Source organism: Sus scrofa, chromosome 2 (genome assembly GCF_054392235.1).
Source record: "Sus scrofa isolate SSC_HxYL_T2T_F1_AM1 chromosome 2, Sscrofa_HxYL_maternal_Yorkshire_Landrace_v2.0, whole genome shotgun sequence".
Taxonomy (NCBI): Eukaryota; Metazoa; Chordata; class Mammalia; order Artiodactyla; family Suidae; genus Sus; species Sus scrofa.
Window position 1 is genome coordinate 141,822,518 of NC_139384.1, and position 25,637 is coordinate 141,848,154.

A 25,637-nucleotide genomic window follows, 5' to 3' on the forward strand; every position below is an offset into this window, starting at 1 on the left:
AAGTATAACAAGTGAATTTATTCTATGTGAGGAATGCTGAATTTACATTTCAATATAATCCCAAACTCATATTCCATAAATTATTAGTGTTTTTCGCATCTTTATTTGACTAAGATTACCTGTTGTTGTAATTTCCAAATCCTCCTTGAGTCAATTATGATTGCTTTTATTTTGGTTGCCAGTCAAAATTTGGTGGCCAGCCAAGCAGTATTATTCAATACAAAAAGGAAAATATTTATTTAAAATATATGACAGAGTACCAAACAAATGCATCATTTTACACCTGATACTGTATTTCACTTGAACTTCTCTTTACCCAATTTTAATGTCTGATATAATCTCACGAGTGAAATAGAAAACTACCTTATTAGGGAAAAAAACGTTACGTGGCTGGATTAGTCCCCTTCTCAAAACACAGGAACTGAGATAATAAACCAGGTGTAAAATGATAATTGACTCTTTTTCCAAATCAAACCCATTAAATACACAAGCAAGTACAAAACTACTCCAAGGTTATTCCTTCACTTTCATATTAAAATAAATAATTATAATTATGATCAAATTCTCCAAAATTCAAAACAAAGCCATGTTTCTCTTGGATTCAAAGTCAACATTTAAGACATGTCCATCAAAAGAGTGACACTCACCTTCACATTTCTGAGTAGTTTCACTCTGCTTATGCCCGGCAGGACATTTGCATTCAAAAGAGCCCACTGTATTGATGCAGTTTCCTCCCTGGCATATCCCAGGAATAGCCTGGCATTCATCAACATCTGCAAGAAGGACGTATTTTCAATACACACAGCACTGACTTCCAGAGTAGCTATGTATCTATCCATACATATTTTAATGTGTAGAAGAAATTCACTCGTTCTCAAAAGAAAGGGGTGAGGGGAGTCAGGACCCCTTTGTATGCATATGTTTTTAATGGAATGTTTTCAAGATCTCATTTTGTTTGAGTTTTTTCTTCTAGAATTTTGTTGCGAAAGTCCACCCATATTGTTCTGTAGACAACCAAGCCCTTGCTTTGATTTGCTGCAGACTGCTTTTTAGGGTGCTCACTCTTTTGGTGACAGCTACGCAGCCCCCCTCCACTTCGTCCCACCCCAGATGAACAAATGAATTCGTACTGTCAACCCCAAGATGATATGAAACTTAACTCCTACTTGAAAATCTGTACCCAAAGAAAACTTCATGCCTAAGTGGCTTTGTTTTTAAATTCTTGCGAATATTTAACAACAAACAATATTAGCTGTCCACAAATTCAGACAGTAATGAGAAGAGCCCATTTTATTGAGCTGGCAGCACCTTGAAAGCAAAGCCAGACAAAGACATCATGAAATCAAGAAAACACTATCTTTTTGAAACAGTCACACAAAGTTATTAGCAAATCAACTTGAGGAATATATTAAAAGTTAACACATTACGACTAAGTGGAGTTCATCCCAAGAATTTAAGGCTGCTTCAACATTCAAACATAAATCAATTGATCATATTAACAGATTAAGGAAGAGATTACATGATGAACTCATAGATGTGAAAAAAGCAATGACAAAATTCAACACTCATTCACCATTTAAAAATTCTCAACTTGATGAAGGGGCTGTACAAAAAACTATAGCTAACACACTATAGGAGACTGAGAAAAAATCCTTTTACTTAGGGTTTCTGAATCATTCATGTTACTTCTATGTAAATTTGTATTAATTTCTGTGTAAAAGGTAATCATCATTAAAGATGAAGGAAAAATATAGAAAATTAAAGAGATAACCATTGACAAAAGTTATTAGTCTGTTCTTTTTAGACTTCCACAATTTTAAGAGTGGTAGCCCTCTTCTTTAACAAGAATAAGCTCACACTACAGGTGTTGCTCTGCGTCTTGCATTTTCTCATTAAAAAATATTTTGTGGATGCATTTTATGTCAATATATATTGACTTACCCTATTATTTTTCCAAAAACCCACAAGTTTGGTGTATCTTCATGTATTGTTAGATTTAAGCCTATGAAAGAGCTCAGCATTCTTATTTCTTCCTCACTCTTAACTATCTGTAAAACCAGTTGCAATAGTCCACAGTATTTTTACCCTAAAATTAAAGTCAATTTCATTGTCTTATTAAAGGATATCTGATCCAAACAAAACGCAACTAGAATGAAATATAACGACAAGAGGTTTATACCCTGAACAGTTTAATTTTCAACATTTCCAACTGCATTATTTTAAGAATGTACTACATTTCCACCCTTATTACAGTGTGGTATAAAATATCCCTAGAAGCCTCTTTTCCTGGAAGATAAATCCGAGAAAGAATATCTTGGGATAAGCTGAAAAATGAAGCCAAACCAATAAATCCCTCAATACTATTCATAAAAACTTTGTCTACATATTTAGTAGAGTCAGTAATTTTTTCAAAGGAGAAAGCAAACTGACTTTACAGGGTTTATTTTGTCATTGCCTAAAAAGTACTTTCCTATAAAAAATAAATAAAACCTAGACTATGTAGCTCTATAGAATTAAATACTTTTAGGTAGATCAAGTCAGCCATTAAAATAAAAGAGAAAAATCTGAAGGTTTCTAGAAATAACCAACATGAACCTAGAAATGCACACGAGTGCTCTCTCCAAAAAAAAAAAAAGAAGTAAGCAGTGCTCAGACCTCCAAGTTATGCAAGACTTTTCTACCTCTCCAAGTGCTAGCATAAGGAATTACTAAGTCTGATTAGTTTTCCATGGTTCAAATTATACAGACATGTTTCTGTTCCTCCCTTCAATTCAAGCACAAACTTATAACTTCTTTAAATGTTGGATAACTTCAAATCACATGTAAGGCTTTTACAGAATAGAGCCAAATCTTTCGAAATGTAAACTTTATGTAATCACTGCAATCTATGTCTATTAAGGTCATAAACAATGTAACAAAGCAATAGTAAGTCTAGTGTATGAACTCTTTTATTCTCCAACATCTCCAAATAAACTTGTCCTAAGAGATTCAGCTGATTTTATTATATAAATTAGTATTAGATGGTATGTTGTTTTTAGCTGACATTAAAATGTGAAAAAGTTACGTGCAGGGCCACAGGCGTATAAAAATGGTTCACTTTATATCTGTGGGAACTGAGGACCAATTCCTAACAATATATTAATAGTGCATGATTGGTGCCTAATGGTATCTTTTTACCTGCAGGACTCTCAACGTGAAATAAAAAGAACAGAGCATGGTTCTGTCCCAGTCTTCCTTATCTCAACAAATGTCATCATCATTTATCCTGATGTCAAAGTCAGAAACCTAAGAGATAAACTCGGCATCTCCCTCTTGTCTCACGTCATCCCATCAGTAACAAGTGCTTACTTCCTAAATAGATCTCAAATCTTCGCCCTCTGCCTCTAGTCTGGTTTCATGCTCCATCATACATCGCCTGGACTATTGCAGGAAACTTCTGATTTTTGTCTGTATGTTTCCACTCTGCACCGTTCCCCCCCGACCCCGAGTTGATTCTTTATAGAGCAACTAAAGTATTTTTTATCTAAATATAAAGCAAAGTCAGGAGTTTGTGAACACTGCATATGATTGGTTTTCTGGTCTGTGAGTTGCTCTAGAGAAGCAGGAGATAGTTAGGATACACCCTTTAAAAACGATACTTTGTTATTCCGTCTCAGTGGGCCTGCAAGATTATCTTCTCTTTCTTAGTGAACTTGTATGCCTTCTAATTGTCCTCTGACATTCCAACTTGTGATTTCCTCAACCTTCCCCTTTGTCACTGATTTTTTTCAGCTTTAGGTATGCTGGTATGCATAGACGCACTATTTTATTTGCCTTTCATTAGGTAAAGTTTCAAACCCTCCTTGAGTTTCTTTCTCAAGTACCACCAATGCACTACGTGGCTCACGCTGTCTTTGCTGAACTCTAACACTCCTCTGAGCACCTGTTAAGAACCACCTTATTTATGATTTCTTGAGATAAAAAAGTGTATGAATTTTGTGGTTATTGGGTAATTCTTCTATGAAGCATGTTCTGCGGGCTTTTCCTTATATTCCTTTCTCTTTTTTCAGTTTTTATACATAAGCCCTTTCTTAAAATGGGACTGTTTGGTGCTGAAGCAAGAGTGGGGAGAGGCAAGAGGAAGAGGTTGGTTTGAAAACCTCTATATAGGGAATACTGCCTGAAGCAGCATCTGCTTTTTTTTTTTTTTTTTTTTTTTTTTTTTTTAAGGGCCACACCTGTGGCATATGGAATTTCCCAGGATAGGGGTCGAATAATTGGAGCTGCAGCTGCCAGCCTACACTGCAGCTCATGGCAACGCCGGATGCCACACACCTACAACTGAGGACTAGCCGTGCCTGCCTGATTTCAGCTAAGATTCAGCTTCTCTCCATGATTCCTGTGTAGTCTGAGTAACAGAATTAAATATTTCTGAACATTAATTCCGTGACACACACTACTTGTTTTGCAGGAACTGATTTAGGGTCTGTACTGCTGTTTCTTTTGCTGTTTCTTTAAGTCCCTGTCCTGTGTCCTAGCTAGGTCCTGACTCTGTCACAAAGGTCAGAACTGCCATGCCTCTCACATGGCTTGGAAGAGAGCAGAGGCCCAGCATCAGTCTATTAATATTGCCTCTGATAAAGCAAAAGAAGGATTTAAATGAGCACATTTCTTCTGCGGTATTTCTAGTTCTGAAATGTCTGAAATAGTTTAAAAGCCTAATTTCTAAAAATCAAGTAACATAAATTAATAGTCATGCAAATGTCAATACATTTAAAATTTTTTTAAATATACACTGATTATCTGAAAATCTAAAAGATCCACAGTCAAGTATTAATCTAAAATAAAATATCCTTCTACACAGAGTGAACTGAAGACGGTAAAGATTTTAAAAGAACTTCTTTGTGTTAAAAAAAATACAACATATGCATGTGACGGTTTATGACATATTTATTTAAAATTTGCAAACATTCTTGGGAAAGGGCTTAATGTAACTTTTTATACCTTTCATACACTCACTTTATGCTAGCTTGAGTTTGAAGGCCTATGAGAGCCAACTTTGGTCCTTTACTGTTTAATAAAAGGAAAAATATATAAGATTAAATGTGGATTAGTCTTAGGCATAAGGGCTGGAACCGAAATGCTCTCAGAATGGGAAGAGTCAAGAGTCCTTAGGATTGACCTCAGAGCACCTGAGGAAGGTATATACTCTTCTGAAACTGCTTATTTAAATCCAGAGGTCTTGACAGCAACAGTCAAAAGTTTAAAAATCTACTAGTTTCCTCACTGTTTAATTTTTTAAAAGTATCATCTTAATTTTCCATTGGCCCTCATTTTCCACAGTTATTTATTGTTTATTGCCAGATCATATTTATTCCTTCTTAAGCCATAGAGAAATAATTTACTAACTGCATCAGCTACCGGATAATATTATGTTTAAAACTTCAGAAGTGTCCTCCCTCAGCTAATATAAACCATGTTTTAGAACCAATATTATGCTATTTACAGTTATCATTTATGCAGCTTGAATTTATTTTTAACTCTATAAAAATTTTCAATTACTCTATTAAAAAAGATCACTATTGTAAAAAAAAGTATGACATGTATATATCATGTTTTATTATCTTGTTCTTTCATGCCCTATTATCTTCCAAATTAATTTGACAGAGTATTTGGGAAACAGTCTAGAAATTTAAAGGGAAAAATGAAATCATAGTAAGATGTGGTCTTAAAATAGCCTGAACTGAGGGTCGGTTTTATTTAATTGAGAACTTTCTTACGATGCCATGATTCTGAAATAAAGCAGAACTTTTAAAACTTGCTTTCCCAGACATTTTAACCATGTGGCAAATTTCATTTTGCTCCTGTTGCTGTATTAATCTATTATATTTTAAGGCAAATGGAGCCTAAAACTTATCCTTGTTGCATAAACAAAACCCAATAAACTAGACTTCAGACATTACTAAATCCTGAAGGACATTCAGGAAGTTTGAAATCAGATCACACATTTTTCACAATGTCCTCAGAAAAACTAGGCCTCTCTGACAAAGTATCAAGGTTAAAAAAAAAAAGCCTAAGTACAAATACAGAAGATGAGGAGAGTCACTAAGAGTGTTTACAACCTGGACCATTTCTATGAAACAGTGTTTTGGGGAAGTATTTTAACTTCAATTTCATTTATTAATTCAAAAGATATCTACTGAGTATCTACTGCATGTTAGACACTGTTTTAAATGCCTCACAGACATTAGTGAATACATCAGATTTCTCCCCAAATGGAGCTTACTGTTGTAGCTGGGGGACAGTAAAATCGATAAAGACAAAAAACAAGCAAATGTATGAGAAGGGGATAAGCACTATAGAATAAACAAAAAGTATTATGTAAAAATCTACTCAGTATTAACCTAGTGGATCTATACAGAATTTTCTTTTTAATAGTAATCTACATAAATAAGTTATGCAGTAATCTTTATCTAATCTGGGAACTCTATGTAGTACAATAAGTATTATGCACTATACAGTGTAGTGTATCTTCTATAGAAAAAAACTATTGCTTTATCAGGAAACTCTAGTCCTATCATTAGTCATATCAACCATTTGGAATTTTATTACCCATATAAATAACAGACTAAAAATGACATTGAACCCCATCTTCATATTGGTTGTGAGAGACAAAACACTCACACAACCATTCTAAATCCACACAGGTGACAAAGCTTTTATATGCAGTTAAATATAAAGCTGCTCATCTGTTGAGTCACATGGTCATCTCTTGGATATCCAGAAGTTCTGATCCGAAAAGTGCAGTTACAGACCATTTTTTAAAACTATCTTTTATAAAACTACAAAACTAACAAAAATCTTGGGAGGCCACTATCACAGATACATTTTTATCAAATTATGCAGTGCACTCGTATTTGATTATTCAATACCCTGAGGTTATATACAGGCTCCCCAAATTTGTTCTCATTGGAGTTTTAGGATGCTTACCTGGCTTTCTGCAGTAACTATTTCCATGGGCTGAAGAGGTAACACTTATACCTCTGATACTGGTTACTAACATAACTTGAAAGATTTCTGATCTAGCTTTGTATACGACTTAATTATAACAAATAAACCTGAGGTCCATGTCTTACATACAAATAATATCACTTCTGTGAATAATACAGAAGTAATTTTCCACTTTTCTGTAATCCTACTGCCATCTAAAAACTCATTACAGCACTCTGTCCCAAGTTCTAAAAATGGTTTAATCTATCTGATATCAAAGAAGTTGCCAAAAAAGGGTAAGAATCATGGTGGCTGAAAAATTAATTAAAGTAATCATTCAGTAAATATATAACAATTTTCAGCTATGTGGGTTAAAATTGATGGTTGTAGGCTCCTCGGGGTCCCAGTCTAGCCCTGATACATAAAATGTGTGTCAGGATGTGGCTGGGAAGATTGATTGCCTGGAGCCAAGATGGTAACAGAATGTAAGCTCAGGAGTAACTGCAGTCATGGATGGAGGTCATACTTTGTCTCTGAAGACATTATTAGTAGCAATACTGGGCAGATCATTTCTCCCTGTCACCTGGGTTCAAGTTCTGATATTTTGATACTGGAAAGAGAGAAAAAATGTGTTATGTGAGTATTTACGGAGTAAATGCATAGTTTGAGGAGCTGTAGTGGAGATTGTGCAGTCCCATCTGGATGAAGACCTGGAATGTCTTACCCTTTGACTGTATTAAATATTTTAAATTGTATTTTTAAGCTTTTCCCTAGTTTTTCATGTCTTTCTTCTCCATTTGTGTCAAGAATTGCAAAACAACTACTAGGTGGCTAAAAGGTAAGCCATCTCTAGTTTGAGAACAATGTACTATAAGCTCATGCAAATGTCGCTAACTTTAGAAAGACCTTACATTTTGTAAGAACCAATGCCTTTAGGTGATCTTCAAAAAACTAATGCGATGGATAGAAGGCGAGATATGTGATAAAGAAAATAAACCAAACTGTCAACTGTAGAATCTTACATGATGGGTATATGAATGTTTATTATGTAATTCTTTGAAATTTTCATGTCTGAAAAACTTGATAATAAAATCTTGAGAAGGAAAACAAAGATAAGCCATCTCAGGTCACACCTCTTGGGAACAGTACCGGGTGAAAGGTTTCCATCCTCCGTGGCAGATCCCCCCAGGGCGGTGAAAGGAGTCCAGACGTGTGTGTGACTGTGCACACAGGCTGAGGGCTAACTCACCTTGGCAAGCCCCAGTGCGGATGTTGGGGATGAAACCCCGACGGCAGGGCTGAGGCTGGGCAGGGCACATCTCACAGGGGTGGCCCCAGGCCCGTCCAATGGTGGCACAGCACAGAGTCTTGGTGCAGACAATGCCTGTCAGCTGCCCTTGGCACATCTGGTTGTTGACCTGAGTGAAACATGGGCCTGTCCTGTAATCTGGAATGCGGGAGAAGACAGAAAGGCAGGTTTTAGGATCACACACCAATCTGACACCAGGACCTCCAAATACATAAAACAGACTGCTTCTTCTGATCAAAATGTCGAACAACAAAAGGCCAAAGGGTTTCATTTTGAAAATTCATAATGTTTCAGTAATGAGAAGTACATTATGAGACTTCAATGTATTCTACCCTAGACATTGTAAACGGGTGGCTCAAGGGCTGTGTCTGGGACACAGATGTGCTTTCTTGGCCTGCATGATGTTTTAAAAAGAATTTAACCGAGTAGCCAACATTTTTAAATTGGGAAATTCTGCATGAAATTTATATTTCTGGCTTTTCTTAAAAAGTTGGAAGTTCTGGCCACGCTAGCCCTGTCACCTTGCATGACAGTGGTAGAGTGAGGCGTGTCCCTTAGAACACCACAGCCCAGCCACCTCTTGCTCCAGCACTCCCCTCTCATCCACAGGGATGCCCCATCCGTGCCCTGATGACACCTGCTTTCAGGACTTCCCTTCACCTAGCAAAATGTCTTCCCTGACTAGGTGGTCAAGAGTTCAGAAAACCAAACCAAACCAATGAAGACATCTCCTTCCATATCACGCATACATCTGGGCAGTCTAGACTGTCTATAATCATTTAGTTCTAACAATTTGATTTCTGTTTCCTTGTCAATCTGTTTAGTTCTATGGGCAGCTCAGCTAGAAAGGCAGTACAAATAAAGCCCAAGGTGGGGGCGTCTTTCCAAGATCATACTACAGGATCTCTGTTTTCTAGAAGATGGTTGTAGCATTGGCCAGCTCTGTTACGATGATAAAAATGTTAGCAAAGCTGTTAATATATGTCACATATGACATGTAGGCAGACTCTTCTAGGAATATTGAGGGCAGTCTATTATGATCCTTGCATCTCCAAGTGGTTTATGGACCCACAACATATGCATCACTTGGGAGCTGGTTGGAAGTGCAGACAGACCGCATCCCAGACTCAGTGAACTAGAAACTGCCCTTAGCAAGATATTCAGGGGGTCCATACACACCTTAAAAGTTAAGAAGGATGGATCTAGACTACAAGAAACTTGAAAGGTAGGCATTTCTGCTACGTCGCTCTTCCTGCTATAATTTACTTAAACGGACCATCAAGATGATCAAGAACAAATATATATATTTGTTCCTTTAAGCAGAACTGAATCATTAAGGAGTTTTTAATTTGTTGCTTGTGTTTTGAAAGGCACAGGAGATCAGAGAAAGGTCAGTTTCCCGAAGACTGACCAATTAAATGATCCACAATTGTTATAAAATTACAATAGAAATATGTGAAAAAGTTTTTCCCCCTTTTTACAAAGATTGTATGCTTACAGTTTATTAACTCTCAGGAATGTAAGATAACAGTATTTCCTGATAAGACTTAATGTGAATGACATAATTGCATTTGAAGGGAAAAGTCAGAACAAGTTTATTTCTAGATTTTTTTTTTTAAAGAAAAAACAACGTTACATTCAAAGGAAAAATAGGCAATAACGTTGCTAAGATTTTTACAAAAAACTGTTATTGGGAAAAATCAAACTTGGATATAATTCAACATGCAAAATGTGAAACTAGAAAAACTTAGATGTAATCTAGATGCTACAGGATGACAAAAATACAATGTAAAGCCACATAAAATTTGTTTTTTAATGAAGAGTGGGGGTTTGTTAGAAAGAGGAAAAGAATGTGTTAAAAGTTCAGTACAAAGGAAACAACATCTAAAATAGGTAACTTTTTTAACAAGCCAGTTTAACATTCTGTTATTCTGCAGCTGAACTTCAACAAAAATAGTTCATTTTAATCCCTTTCATTAGAACAACAGATGTGCTGGCTGCAAATCACATTTCTGAAAAAGAAAATCTTTGTATTATACATGTAGATATGTCAACCTTGTAAATAAGCATGCTTCCCACACCACAAACTGCTAGGTTGTAAATTTTTAAAACCTACTCTATTGTCTTTCAGACAACACATTGTTTTGCCATTTTAAATATAGATGAGACTTTACAATAAATTATGGCAACTTCTGAACAAGTAGGGGAAAGTCTATTTTTCACTACAACCATAAAGCACTTATTTCTTAAACAGTTCCATGCATATATACCTATGTTCATATTCTGTACACTTTTAGGATACCCAGAGAGAAGTCTGCATAGCCTCTCATAATCTCATTCTTACGTAAACCACTTTGTCAGAAATTCCTTCCTTCTAACTACAACACCTTCTTAAAATTACATCCTCTTAGTCTGGTCTCCTTGGAGGAAAGGAATGTCTGGACAAGGACAGCTGTTTGTCCTCTGCAAATGACCTTTCATGTTGAATGCCCTAATTAAGCCAACCCCAGACTCCCCTTCCCCGGGAACAAAGCTTACCACTCCTTATTCCTTCTACCTATATTTTCCTTAAAGATGAGGCTGAATCTCTTTTCTTGTATGATTACAGTTTGCTTTCTGGTCGCAAGTGTTTACTTTAAAATTGAAGCTTACAATGTAGCCTATTGATTCCAGAATCACCAACGTGCTACATGAACAAATACTAGATATTGAAAAGAGATTTAAATTTCCTGATCAGATGAAAACATTCTGTCCCAGACATTACTAACATTTTAATTACAGTCAAAGAATCCTTAAAGAGCTTAATTAAATGTTATGATTGGCCATACATTCATCAAGATTTCGCTGTGAGTAAAATCTTATTGAATACTGTGCGGACTATTCATAGTCAAGGACATACTTGCAGTGTGTTAGCAAAGGATAAAAGGAGCGACCTGCTTAACACCCGGTCTGCTGGAATCAGTGGGCTGGAAACAGGTAGTTTCCTCACCACTACAGGGCCAAGAAAATTTTCTTAAAAATCACCCTGTAAAACACACATACTACTATTGTGAGTTTCTAAGTGCAATACAGCATATTAATTTACTTTACATAATTTCACTTTTATTCCCATGAAGTAATTACTGCAATTAGCACACTCATCAAAAACGTCATTGGGAGTTCCCGTCGTGGCGCAGTGGTTAACGAATCCGACTAGGAACCATGAGGTTGCGGGTTCGGTCCCTGCCCTTGCTCAGTGGGTTAAGGATCCGGCGTTGCCGTGAGCTGTGGTGTAGGTTGCAGACGCGGCTCGGGTCCCGCGTTGCTGTGGCTCTGGCGTAGGCTGGTGGCTACAGCTCCGATTCAACCGCTAGCCTGGGAACCTCCATATGCCGCGGGAGCGGCCCAAGAAACAACAACAACAACAACAACAACAACAAAAAGACAAAAGACAAAAAAAAAAAAAAAAAAAAAACCGTCAAATTTTTTTTCTTAAATTTTACCATCACCACAACCCAATTTTAGAACATGGACATTATTCCCAAAAGACTGCCATGCTCAGCCCTAGCTCTAGCCAACCACTAATCTTTTGGCCACTACCAATCTGTCTTTTTTTTTCTGGACAAACATAGAAATGGAATCATATAGTATCTGACCTTTTTTTGTCTAGCGTCTTTTGTTTAGCGTAACGTTCTCGAGGATCATCCATGCCATGACATCTCCATCCTGTCTACTGAAGAATAACATCCCACTGTGTGAATATACCCATAACCAACCAATGAGTGGCCTCTTCCAGGGCTGTATGGTGAATGCATATTTAACTTTTAAAGAAACTGTCAAAAAGTTTTCCAAAATAACTTCACGATTTTATATTCCTACCGGTAATGAATGGGAGTTTCAATTCCTCCACCTCCTTCCTAATATTTTCTATTTTCATTAGTATAAACTATGTCACCATTTTACTTTAAATAAATACAATTGAATATATTTGAGAATTCTGCTGTATTTCACAAGTCCTCTTAATACAACTAGAGATGCTAATCAGTGCTAGCTAACCAAAGATGTGCATTATCGTTGTATGGACAAACAGATAAACTTTGGAAAGGATTCCAGAAGGTAAAGACAAAAATAAGTCTGCAGGGGATATGGGGATGAGCGAGAAAGTTTTTTGGTTTTTAATTTTTTAATGTATTATTTATTTTGATTTGCAGAGGAGATAGGGATTTCTAAAAGCCAATGGGGAGTTCTCCTGTGGTAAAGCAGGTTAAGGATCTGGCATTGTTAGTGCTGTGGTGTGGGTCCAATCCCTCGCCCCAGGGAACTTCCACATGCTACAGGTGTGGCAAAACAAACAAACAAAAAAAAAAACCAACAATAAACAAAAACAAGACAAAACAACCAAAGAAACAAAAAATAAAGCCAGTAGGAAGGACCTAGTCTAAAGAGAGGGTTTCTGATTACCACAAAGAATAATTTCTCATATAAGACCCCTAAAGGAGTCAGGATAAGACTGAAACCAGAATTTGTATGGAGGAGTTATCCTTAGACATGGAGGAAAAAAAACGCCTTCTTGTAACCTGAGAGAAGACAGGCTGCAGAGATACGCAGGCATGTTTACATAGCAGAGGAAAAATGAACAGTGTCTTCCTGGACACCTTCTCTTTCCTTTGTGAAACAGGAGGTGAGACAGTAGGTCTGGGTAGAGGTTGGCTGGGGTATCAGATCTCAAAGGCCGAGATGGATGCTGCAGGTACTAGGAGAGGGAAGCCAGTAGATTCCCAGGTAACACCTAACACCTCTCTATGATGGATGAACAAGATGAGCTTACAGTGGGACCCGTCTGTCTGGGTTAGGGTTTTGTCCGTCAGAGGTGAAAAAAATTCAGAACGGCAAGGAGGTATAAGGTGCTATTATACACATTTTGAAATATAGACCATGAAATCTACTCTGGATGAGATGGGAAGTGAGAAAAGGAGTGAAAGGACAGATGAAGAAGTGGGAGAAAGCAGTAAGGTCAGTAGAGTAGGTGTCCCCAAAAAGTCCCAGAGGAGGAGGGAAATTAGGAACAGTGACAGCAATACATCAGCTATCCATGAGGCTATAATGTTATATATTCAACCATCAGAAGAATGCAGTTATGATATACAGCTGTGCAGATGTACACTGCTTAATTTAGGAAAGCTGCTCACAATTACTGTAATGTATATGGCATGCCCTGGAGCTGTGCAGTCAATTAATCCCATAAAGATAAGCAAAATTCCTTCATCCCCACTTGCGTATACAAAGAACTGCCTGATTGCAGAAAATATATGGAAATATGTCAGATTTCCCATCAAGCTGTACAGTCTTTGGACCTTGGCAAGAAGGCATTTCCATTCCCCAGGAGGGGAAAAAAAAAAAGCATTATGCAATTAAGTGATCACCTTGTGTGGGAGCTACACACATAAGTGAGTAAAATGAAGAACAATAGAGTGTGCGTAACCTAAGTCCAAAGATCCGAGCTCTATGAATAATGGAGGTTTGGACACCACAAGGACAGATAAGGTTTAGTGACCCCATTATGGTTCCAAGTGAGGATCTATCTAGTCAGTGTGCCTGCTGATCTCTGATCACAGATGTAACTGGAGTATGCAGAGAAGGCAATCCCCCAAATTATAGTTTCCTTAGTCTCAATAACATTTGCCTAAATGTCTGAAGGTCCAGACTTCGCACCAACTCTAAACATTCAGAGTTAAGTGAAAACTCAAATGAGACAGCAATGGTCTTCCTCAGTGGAAAAGCATCTGTCAACCTCAGGAAATTTTAGAATTAAGTACAGAAATGTTTAAGAGAATCAAGACCATTAAATTAATATTTTTGCTTTGAGGAACCTGGGCAAAAATTATGTACCTGTAATGTTTAATAGCACCTGATCTATTCCATTAGATTGCCTTGTAGCCATAATGAAAAATAAGCAACTTATTTAGAGTTGTGATTTTTATGTTAAAAGGTGACCATGCTTATATACAGCACTGGATCTTAATGAACTTCAGATTTTCATAAACTTAAAAGCTTGGGTATTTACACATTTAGCATTTAATTAGGTTTATGACAGTTATTTGAATACTGACAAAGGTTTTTAAATTGCACTACTGCAGTACTTAAGGGAGATATTAGGTGTATTTAATGTATTAAAGCAGAGTAAAACCTACATATGAAAATGGAACCAAAGAGTATTTAAAGTGACCTCCAAAATCTGCTAGACTTATTAATAGATCCCTGATATTTATAAGAGCACAAGAAATATACTCGAAAACATTCAAAGTAGGTATCTGAAGAGATATTTGGATAAACATGTAAACAGCATTATTTACAACAGCCAAGAGGTGACACAAGCCAAGTGTCTATTGGCTGGTGAATGAATAAACAAACTACATACCGTAGAATACTATTCAGCCTTAAAAAGGAAAGAATTCTGATACACTCAACAACGTGGATAAACCGTAAGGATGTTATTCTGAGTAAAATGAGCCAGTTACAAAAGGAAAAATGATTCCACTTATATTAGTGTCTAGCGGAGTCACATTCATAGAAAGGGAAAATGGAACGGTTCTTGACAGGGGCTGGGGAGAGTGGAAGTGGGGGAGTTTCCGTTTAATGGACTCAGAGTTTCAGTTTTGTAAGAAGAAAAGCATTTGTGGAAGGATGGGGGTGCTGGGTAGCACAACAGTGTGAAAGTACTGAATGTCACTGACTTGAGCATGGCTAAGATGATAAATTTCACATTATGTGTCTTTTACACAATTAAAAACATTTTTTTGTTTCTTGCTTTTTTTTTTTTTTTTTTGGCCGCATCCATGGCACATGGAGGTTCCCAGGCCAGGGATCAAATCAGAGCTACAGTTGCAGGCCTATTCCACAGCCACAGCACCCAGGATCTGAGCTGTGTCTGTGACCTACACCACAGCTCACGGCAACACCGGATCCATAACCCAGTGAGCGAGGCCAGGGATCGAACCTGTAACCTCATGGTTCCTAGTCTGATTCGTTTCCACTGTGCCATGACGGGAACTCCAAAAATATATTTTTTTAAAGCTCCTGGAATAGCCAGGGCTTTGAAATTATATTTAAATAAAGCAAACCTGAATTTTAAATACTAAAATATATAAGCATTGAGTCTTTTTCATATACGGAGTCCCCACAGAGGGCACTGAAGCATCCCCATTCCACACTGCCTGCCTGCTTTGGATATTTATGTTGCTTACAGCTGATCACAAGTTCACAGGATGCTACATGGGTCTCCTTCACTACATGGCTGGCAGGTTCTTCTGTAAGGTCAATTCCTAGCACTAGAACTGCCGGGTCAAGTGGCCAGTTTTAAAATTATTACATAACTGCTCTCCGAATAGGTGATTAATTTACACTCTCAACAGCAGTACCCAAAAGAGTATTTCCTCACACTCCTGCCAAAACCGAATAAAAGCAAATGGTTTAATTGTTATTAATTCAGTGACTGAAAAACAGTATCTCATTGTCTTCGTTGAATTGTGACAAGGCCACTCATTGTCGCTACTTACTGACAAGGAAGAGGAGAAAGTTAACTCTACGGCAGGCACTTTATAGTAACTCTTTCTCTAAATGATAGCACTTTATCTTGTGCTAAAAACCATTTTTGTCGTTCTTACACATGAGAAAACTAAAAGTCAGAGACGAAGTCACAGGTGAAGAATCAAAGAGCTGAAAAGTGAAGCTGAGACTGGATTTCGGCACCCGCTTCACTTCAAAGCACCACACCACACAAGCTGTGTCCATTAGACCCCGAGACATAGACCATCCACAGCCTCAGCTTTTGGTAGCTTTCCTTCGCCTAACAGACCAAAGCCCTTGACTGTTTTAGTGAATATCATCACAGCTCCACAAACGCCCCCTCCCACTCCACGTACAATCTCCTAACTCTCAATGCTTTCTCCCAAAATAAGTCTCCATCTAACCAGGTTACATTAGGGAGAAGTTCTCTCTTGTACACTGAGAGAAACATGAAAGACTTTGCTTTTGCAAACAGGTGAGTAATTACTTTAATTACCACAGTTGCACGGCATTTTGTTTCTAACATAATACCGTTACTTAATATTTCAGGGAAATGTGAATCAGCAAATAAGGATCCCTTTCACCATTCTCTGTAGTCTTTCAAAGCATAAGGCTACGGCTGACATCAAAGGGCACTTGAAGAATGAAGAGGCAAGAAAGATAATTAGGTGCTGGCCAATGATGCAAATAAAATTGCTATCTTTGATGTCACATTTCATAAGGATGAGGGCCATCAAAGATGTGGTCCTAAAACTCATGGCCCATAAACTTAAAGTGCACTCTCCCAAGAGCAAAACCAATTAATTGACTTTAAGGACAAGCAAAAATGCTTAAGATTATAAACTAAGAAGATTATTTAAGCAGAAAAGATACTGTCACTTTCGAAAAAGAAAGTTAAAAAGACAAAAATATGTTGTCATGAGTTAATAAGGGAGTCACAGTCATAAATGATTAACACAGAAGGTGGATAATATGCACGTCAAACCAAAAAAGTACCAAATCTTAATGGTGTCTCAGAAAAATCTAGAGTATAGTTAAGTAAACCTGAATAATTTCAGGGATGTGTAATATGGGCTCACAAAACACTTATCCACTATCAATTAGAAACAGAATCAGTGGAAACCAGTGTTTGAAGAGACCTCATACACCCCTTGAACCAAATACAATGAGGTTATAAGATTGGATTACAGCAGCAGTGAATAAAATATTAGGCACAATTTGATGACAGAACCTCTATGTAATGATAAGGATGTAATGTACTATTTTTTTCTGAAATTTCTCCCTAAGTCAGCTCCTCCTGAACCTTGCAGGCAGCCAGACACATGTAACTGAGGTAACCAAATCTCATAAATCACAGCTTTCCCAGGAAACTGACGCATCATATGACTGGAGACCAAAGCCCCTCTTCTGTGATTCTGCCCTGACATGGAACTCCCAGTGGGACATCTAACTCGTGGGGCTGGGATTTCTCCTGAGAAGAGAGCAAATGCCATGGGACCCACTTGCCGTGGTTTTGCCTATAAGGGAGTTTTTGGGAAATGCCGAAGAGCAAGGAAGACCATAGCTCAAAAGGCCTTTTAGGAGGACATAGATAGATAGCATCTATCAGTGGATCCATCTGACTGTCAAAGAGGGAGGCCCTGACTCTGCGACTTACCTGACGGAGATGGAGAACAGCACCTGCTGGCACAGGTGGTCCAGCATGGGTGGTGGTCTACACTGGTGAAGTGAATCATGCCTGGATCTCTGGTTGGAACCTTATACCTACCTGTTCCTTACACAGAAGTACCAGAAGAGGCTCAAGCACAAAGAGATACCCCCACCCCCGCCGTGCCCCCTCAGTAGGAAGGTTACAGTATTATTATACTAGTGCAATCGAATAAAAAGTACTGAGTCTTACACAGCCTCTCAGGTTGTAACTGCTGGAGAAACCCAGTAGCCTGACTGGTACTGGTTCTAAGGGAATTCCCTTCTTGAACAGACAAGTACATATCAAAAGGCTAAAGTCTCGTTTTGGCTCAAGTAAGTAAACCCTTTAATATTCAGACTCAACAGAAGAACAGAAAAACAAACGGTCACTGTATCAAGCGGAACTAGTTGTCTAGAAGATCAGATGTAAGAAATAGCTTACAACACAGGGCAAAACTTCTAAGAAGTTAATATTGAGGACACAAATTGGAGATGAGAATGTAAATAATATTAATTCCAAAATAAGATTTTTAAAAATAGAAAATAAAGAAATTATAGGAAAAAAATCCTGCGTCTGAGTGAAAAGTTGCCTTAAATGTTCTGGTTAAAATTTCTTACAGTGTCCTAGACAGGAAAAACAAAACAAAACAAAACAAAAAAGATATGTTAAAAAAAAAGAGAGAAGCCTCGTGAAGTCTCTGAATCTCTGAACATTAAGACAAAAAGACCAAAAACAAACAAACAAACAAACAAAACCTCTCCATTTCCAGAGCAAAAAACAGATTATCTACAACAAAGATGAAATGACCTAACAGCTGTCTCTTTTGTACTATCGAGAGTTAAAACACAGTGAAAATGACATATACAGGTTATTAATTTATAATTTTTGACAAAGGATTTTTGAAACAAAAGAGCTATGTAAGACAGTAGCCTACAATATAAATTCAGGAATTGGGGGAAAGGGGAAGTATTTGCCAAAAGAAGGACTTGGAAATAAGTTATCCCTAAGATCTTAACCTGGGACTGTGAGATGTGAACAGTAAAATGTCTTGGAATGAGAAGAACAGGTATTATTTAATTTCTATATTACAGAAAAGTTTTAAGAGAGAAACAGAGGTTTCAATACAATGGTAATCACTGGTTTAATGAAGATGACAGAGTTTTTTAATTAAGGAAGATGGGCAGGGGAAGAAAGGAGTAAAGTATAAGTGATTAAGCCAAAAATGACAGCAAAGGGGAAAAAAGAAAACTACAAAATATAATGATGACATATATATATATATATAAAGCAAAATGGTGGGAACAAACTAAGTATACTGAAATCGTAATAAATCCGAATACCCTTGGTTTTTAATCAAAGATATAAATCATCTGTAGATCTGATTAAAATAACAAGATTTAGCTCTATCCTGCCTATAAGAAAACCATCAAAATGAAATGAAAAATCAAAGAAAATATAAGTGGTTTAAAGCAGAAGTAGTAACAGCCAATATCAAATAAGAGTAGACTTCAAGAACAAAAAGTATTAACTGAGTCCAAAAAAAGAGTATTATATAAGGTTGAAAAGTATAATTCATTAAGAAGAGGTAAGATTTATAAACCAAAACTATAATGTAAGAGCAAGAGCCAAGTTTCAAAAAACAAGAAAGCTTAAAGTTATAAGAGATCTTTTCAAACTGACAGAGCAAGTAGTCAAAACACAAATTAAAAAGTAAAGACAATAAAACAGCTTGCCTCAATAGATGGATTTACAATTTTGTACCATATAAAGAAAGAACCTGATATTCTTCTTTTGTTTTCATGGGACACTGACTATGGTAATTTGGTCATAAGCATGCCCTTATTTCAGTGAGAACCTACAGATCCCTGGGACATTCCTCTTCCACAGTGTCAAAGTCTGAATCTGCCCCCTTGGAGTGAAGGATTTTTTTATTTTTTTTTTTTTTTTCCCCACTGTACAGCAAGGGGGTCAGGTTATCCTTACGTGTATACATTACAATTACAGTTTTTCCCCCACCCTTTCTTCTGTGGCAACATGAGTATCTAGACATAGTTCTCAATGCTATTCAGCAGGATCTCCTTGTAAATCTATTCTAAGTTGTGTCTGATAAGCCCAAGCTCCCCATCCCTCCCACTCCCTCCCCCTCCCATCAGGCAACCACAAGTCTCTTCTCCAAGTCCATGATTTTCTTTTCTGAAGGATTTTAAGTAATGTGGTTGATGACATTCACCAGAAAAAACTACCTTGTGCTCTTTTCTTTTCTTTCTTTTCTTTTTTTTTTTTTTTAAGGGATCACAACCAACTTTTTAAACTGTAGAATCTGTTTGTGACATGAAACAGAATTTCAAAGAAAGAAACTTTAGCAGTTATAAATTTCACACCAATGTGGTTTGTTATAATCTGCAACTGTGCTGTCCAAAACAGTAGCCACTAGCCACATGTGGCTTTCTACATTTAAACTTTAAATTTAAATCAAATAAAGCAAACATGCAGTTCCTCGGTCACACTAGCCACATGTCAAGTGCTTAAGAGCCACATGCGGTTAGTGGCTACCATACTGGCAGCACAAAGGACATTGCCATCATCCCAGAAAGTTCTCCTGATGCACACTGGAACTAGCTGCCAACCAACACCACGAGGAAATGGGGAACGAGAGCCTTCGGTGTTGAGGTGAGAGTTCTTTTAAGAGGTTGTTCAAAACTATAAATCATTCCTATTCTTTTTCAGTGCCTCCCATGAAATCTGTGCAGTGCATTACGACTTTCATTTAAAGTTATCTGTACAGGAGTTCCCGTCGTGGCGCAGTGGTTAACAAATCCGACTAGGAACCATGAGGTTGCGGGTTCGGTCCCTGCCCTTGCTCAGTGGGTTAACGATCTGGCGTTGCCGTGAGCTGTGGTGTAGGTTGCAGACGCGGCTCGGATCCCGCGTTGCTGTGGCTCTGGTGTAGGCCGGTGGCTACAGCTCCGATTCAACCCCTAGCCTGGGAACCTCCATATGCCACAGGAGCGGCCCAAGAAATAGCAAAAAAAAAAAGACAAAAAAATTAAGTTATCTGTACAATAAGCTTATTTGGTTGGCATGAACAGTTTTCTATACAGATGATGATAGCTGCCTCAGGTAGGTTAAATAAAATTAAAATTAAATCAAATAGTCCAGAGTCACAAAACATAATTGAGCCAGAATTTCAATGACAAACGTGTCTGACCCCAACACCCATGTTCTTACCACCCGCCATCTGCTACCTCCCAGTGGCATCATCACGGGGGAGGAGTAAGACCAGTGTCTTGAGTTTGTTCCATGGTTCTTGCTCTGCACTAAATGCACTTCACTTACACATTTATTCTTTCTCTGACTTTAAGACTCTAGCTCCTTTATTCAACTCATAAATAAAGTCCAGCTCATCAAAGATGTCCCTGGCCATTTTGATATGCCTCCACTGAGAGAGCTGCATGTCCAACTAGATTTGGCCTTTCCACAAGTCTCAATGAGGAAGTAGTTCTCAGCTCTGGAAAGTCTCTTTTAGCAGGATGACTCATCCGACTTCAAATCCTATCAGCGGCTTAGCTTCTGCACTCAGAGTAAGAGGACTATGAAGAAATACCACCTCAAAGCTGAGACAGGCTACAGGGCTGGCACTGCAGACAATGCTGGCCGAGTGTGTGGGAAGTCAGACACACATCTACAGAAGGTGAAACTTACTGCCCTGTAAACTTCCCAAAGCGTCTCCACTATTAGGTAGGTGCCAGGCTTTGCCGCCAGCTTCCCCAAAGGTACCCAAGTCATTCAAGATGGGGCACAGAAAAGCATTTTGAGAACTGTATAGCATTATTTCAATTTTAATTATTTTCAGTACCAACTTTTAAAGATAGAACACCCTTAGAGACTATTGGATCTGACCATGTGATAAAGAGATGACGAAATCAGGTCTAGAAAGTTTCAGCAACTGGCCCTAAGTCAAAAGGATTTGCCGTAACAGTTGGAGCCCCTTGTCTCATTCTCCTGAAGTACTCCACATGAAATGGTACTTAGAGGCTTACAGCTGATGGAATCCAGGGTGTCAAGGGCTCAAAACACACTCACTGAGTTGAGATCCAGAAATATGGTCTAACTCAACAATCCCAAAATGTGGTCAATGGAACACCAGCTCCACAGAACACACGGAGTACAATGTGGAAAAAAAAGGTTCTGTGAGCAAATATATTTGAATCAAAAAAGAAGGAAACGTGTGTGTGTGTGCACGTGTGTGCGTGCAGGTGAAACTAGATGCCTTTCAGGAGCCCTCAATATACATACTTATGTACATTATTAACTGCCAAGAGGAGGCTATAATAGACAGTGCTCCAAATTTATCTGCTTATAAAATATCTTCCTTCAATAGCATTCCTCAACACGAGTGTGGGATGAACTGCACATTGGCAAACACTTATCTACCTTTATCAGCAGATGAGTCCCTTGTTGTATGCTCAAACATGGCTGTCTGGAATAGATTTAATAAAACAATACCTTGCATTAATTGGCTTTCCTCCAGATGACATTACTACAACCATAACTACCACACAGAACTTCAGAAACCTGTGACATGGCTGTAGCATTCAAACTTCCTGAGCAGTTGCCAAACTATTGCCGAAACTGCTAATAATGTCGAGAATATTCGTAAGTGATCATAGTTCAGAGGTTCTTCTTTGTTTCTTTGCATTATCCTTCTATAAATCAAAGATCAACTCTATTCTGCTAGAGCCTAAAATCTGATGTCCCATAATTAGTGAGGGAAGGGACATGGTTTCATATTCCTGGGAAGGATTTTGTCAGCAATGTAAGGAAATAGACATATAGTGACACATTAAGAGACAGAGAGAGGTAAAGTAGCATACTTACTGTAAATATATTACCTATTTTGTTTGGCTTTTCTAAGCACTAAAAAGCCCCACCATGACTAGGTACTATTATTATGTCCATTTTAGGGATGAAGAAACTGAGAGTGAAATTAGATGAATTGTCGACGGTCACAAAGATAGTAAGTGGCTGAACCAGGAAAAGAAAAAGATGTGATAAATAGTCACACAATTAAACTTCTCAAATTTCTTTTTTTTTCCTCTTTTTTTGCTTTTTAAGGCCGCACCCACAGCATATGGAGGTTCCCAGGCTAGGGGTCGAATTAGAGCTAGAACTGCTGGCCACAGCCACAGCCACAGCCACGCCAGATCCGAGCTGCATCTGCAACCTACACCACAGCTATGGCAATACCAGATCCTTAATCCCATGAGCGAGGCCAGGGATCCAACCCGAAGCCTCCGGTTACTAGTCAGATTTGTTTCCAATGTGCCACAACGGGAACTCCCCTAAATGTCTTTTTTTTTTTTTTTTTTTTGTCTTTTGTCTTTTGTTGTTGTTGCTATTTCTTGGGCCGCTCCCGTGGCATATGGAGGCTCCCAGGCCAGGGGTTGAATCGGAGCTGTAGCCACCGGCCTACGCCAGAGCCACAGCAACGCGGGATCCGAGCCGCGTCTGCAACCTACACCACAGCTCACGGCAACGCCGGATCGTTAACCCACTGAGCAAGGGCAGGGACCGAACCCGCAACCTCATGGTTCCTAGTCGGATTCGTTAACCACTGCGCCACGACGGGAACTCCCCAAATGTCTTTTTAAAGCAACTAAATGATCATGAGATGAGCTAGCTACACTGACTCCACACAGTACTGAGATTTTTCAAGCAGTTCATCTTCTACCTGGAAACCTTCACAGGTGAACTGTCATATTTTGGGGCTTTTACACAGAGAAGCACTGAGCATATTAATTCAGAGCAGAGGATGGCAGTCAGACAGCTCTGGATGCACAACCACTTGCCCATGCTTCATAATCAACTCACCTACAGTCTGGAGTAAGTTATTTTAACTCTGTTTCCTTATGTGTAAAATGAATAGAATAGAACTTTATTCACAGCTTATGATGTGGATGTGTCATGAGATAAAAACCTCAAGTACTTAACAGTGTCTGGCTTTTTAATAAATGTTCACCTCCTGGTGGCAGTTCTTATGACCATAGCTATTGCGGTCTTTAATACAATTTTAGAGCATTCTCTAGTTTACAGCACACATCTCTATGCTTTATTTCACTGTGGCCATTTCAGTGGCATTGCAAGGTGAAGGATCAGAGAAACAGAAAAGCTTACATCCACCTCTTCATGGCTTTGTTCCTCATAATTATACATGGATACAATTTTCTTGGATGTGAAAGCTGGAAGAAACCACTTGAGTGGATGGCAGGATCCTTCCAAGAAATAATATACTTCCTTACAGAGTTATTTTCTCTATTATTCAAGTTCCCTCTTTCCCAAAGATTTGTTTGGAATCAGAGCCAGGTTTCACAGCCTGAAAATTAATACTGTGCAGCCAGAAATAAATTATTTTGCAAAGAGAAATACCAGACCCACATAATTTTTACTCAGTGAAAAAAAAAAAATTCTTCCTTTTCACCTCGCCAGAAAGTACAATGGACAAATTCAAAAGCACAATGGTCTGTAAAAGAGCACTCTCGATTCATGACTTTCAGCCATTACGCCAGCGCACTGCTCTGGCCTGGCACCTAAAGCGCCACCATCAGTTTGTGATCAGCCACGACATTATCTGGTTTTCTGATTATCTATTTCTACCTGCAGTCTCTATCTCTTTGCCAGGAGACTATGCCTCGTGCCACGAAGGGCAGGCCCTAGGTAGGGAGGAATCCTGGCACAGAACACAATGAGATGTCAGCGTCTACACTTAGGGGAGAGGCTCTGACTGCCTAACGATGAACATCAAAGGAAACCCCAGTTAAACGTCCACATGTTTCCAAACTCTGCTAACATTCCAGATATAGAAAAACATCCTGACGCTTAAGTAAATTTTTAAATTTCCAACCAGATGTTTGCTAGGCTAAGTATGTGTCTCTGACTGCCTTCAAAAATTAGAAGATTATGATTCCTATTATTTTATATTGTCTGTCTATATCTTCTAGTTAGTAAAGGAAATGAAACTTGAAATTTCCTGCTAGAAAGAAAATGTCTTCCTCAAGTAACTATAAATACACTCACACATTTCATATTATCTTTGGGGATATATAAAATAAGGGTTGTGCCTATCAGATTTCTACTCAATAAGCAAGTTGTTCTAATTCTTGGGTAATTACAGAATGCTTGTCATAATGTATAGGCAGGAAGTAATAAATCCCATAAGGTTTCCTTAATTAATCATACATTTTAAGGGCAACTAAACTTTGAAACAAAAAGGCTCTATTTTAAGTCCTTGTAAGTTTGAATAGTCGAGATTCACAGGACTGCTAAAACACTATATTCAATGTGGTTTTATTCTAAAAAGTCAGATTTATAGAGTTCATGAAAACTATGATCAAAATATATGACAAGCTATGTAAAGAAAACGTGAACACATTTGACTTGTTCGGAATCCAAATCTATTGCCCATTTATGGGAAAGTTCCATTGTGTGAGTTTTGGTGGGAGGAGTGATGCAAAGGGACATACTCAGAAACTTGTCTCAATACCAAGAGGACAAGGGAGGCAGCAAAGGTCTAACGAGGTACCAACCAGCCAAGACCTCAGTTGATTTTTCTGCCGTCAGCTTCCCTTGGCTCTTACGTAGTCTCGCAGTTTGCTTCTCTAGGCTGCCTACAGATTCTATATCTACCCTTTCCTTTACATTCAATTTGTTATTATTTTTAATGAAAAGAGCCAAATTTGGTTTTTGACTTTTGCAATTAAGACTTCTACCTGGTTCAGGTAGCACCCTATTCACTGTGGAAATATTCATTAAGTTTAAAATGTTAACTAAAATTAAAGACGCTACATGTGTTTTTCCATGTGTACTCTTGTACACAGGGTTTGAAGTTCATGGGTAGATATCATTCTCTGCATGGATGTCTGAGTCCTGATTAAGAAGTTTAGAACATTGATGTATGATTAATATTATCGCCTGGAGTTTCAATTTTTTAATCTTTCCCATGTCACCTGCAAATATTAATAATTAAGAAATTTAAATGATATTTAACCCTTACAGAGGTACATACGTTGTCTTAGTAAAGACTCTTCATAATAATTATAATAAGAAAACCTGCTCTTGTCTAAATTG

The 25,637-nt window shown here is 38.0% G+C and overlaps 1 protein-coding gene across 1 annotated transcript in view; it reads right to left on the reverse strand.

Annotated features, from left to right (window-relative positions):
* FBN2 (fibrillin 2) overlaps positions 1–25,637 on the reverse strand; it is a 220,192-nt gene that overhangs the window by 151,196 nt on the left and 43,359 nt on the right. The window contains exons 6-7 of the mRNA XM_021084720.2: positions 8,219–8,416; positions 648–773 (exon numbers count right to left, since the gene is read on the reverse strand). Coding sequence (XP_020940379.2) covers positions 648–773; positions 8,219–8,416 — 324 coding nt within the window. The remainder of the gene's footprint in view (positions 1–647; positions 774–8,218; positions 8,417–25,637) is intronic.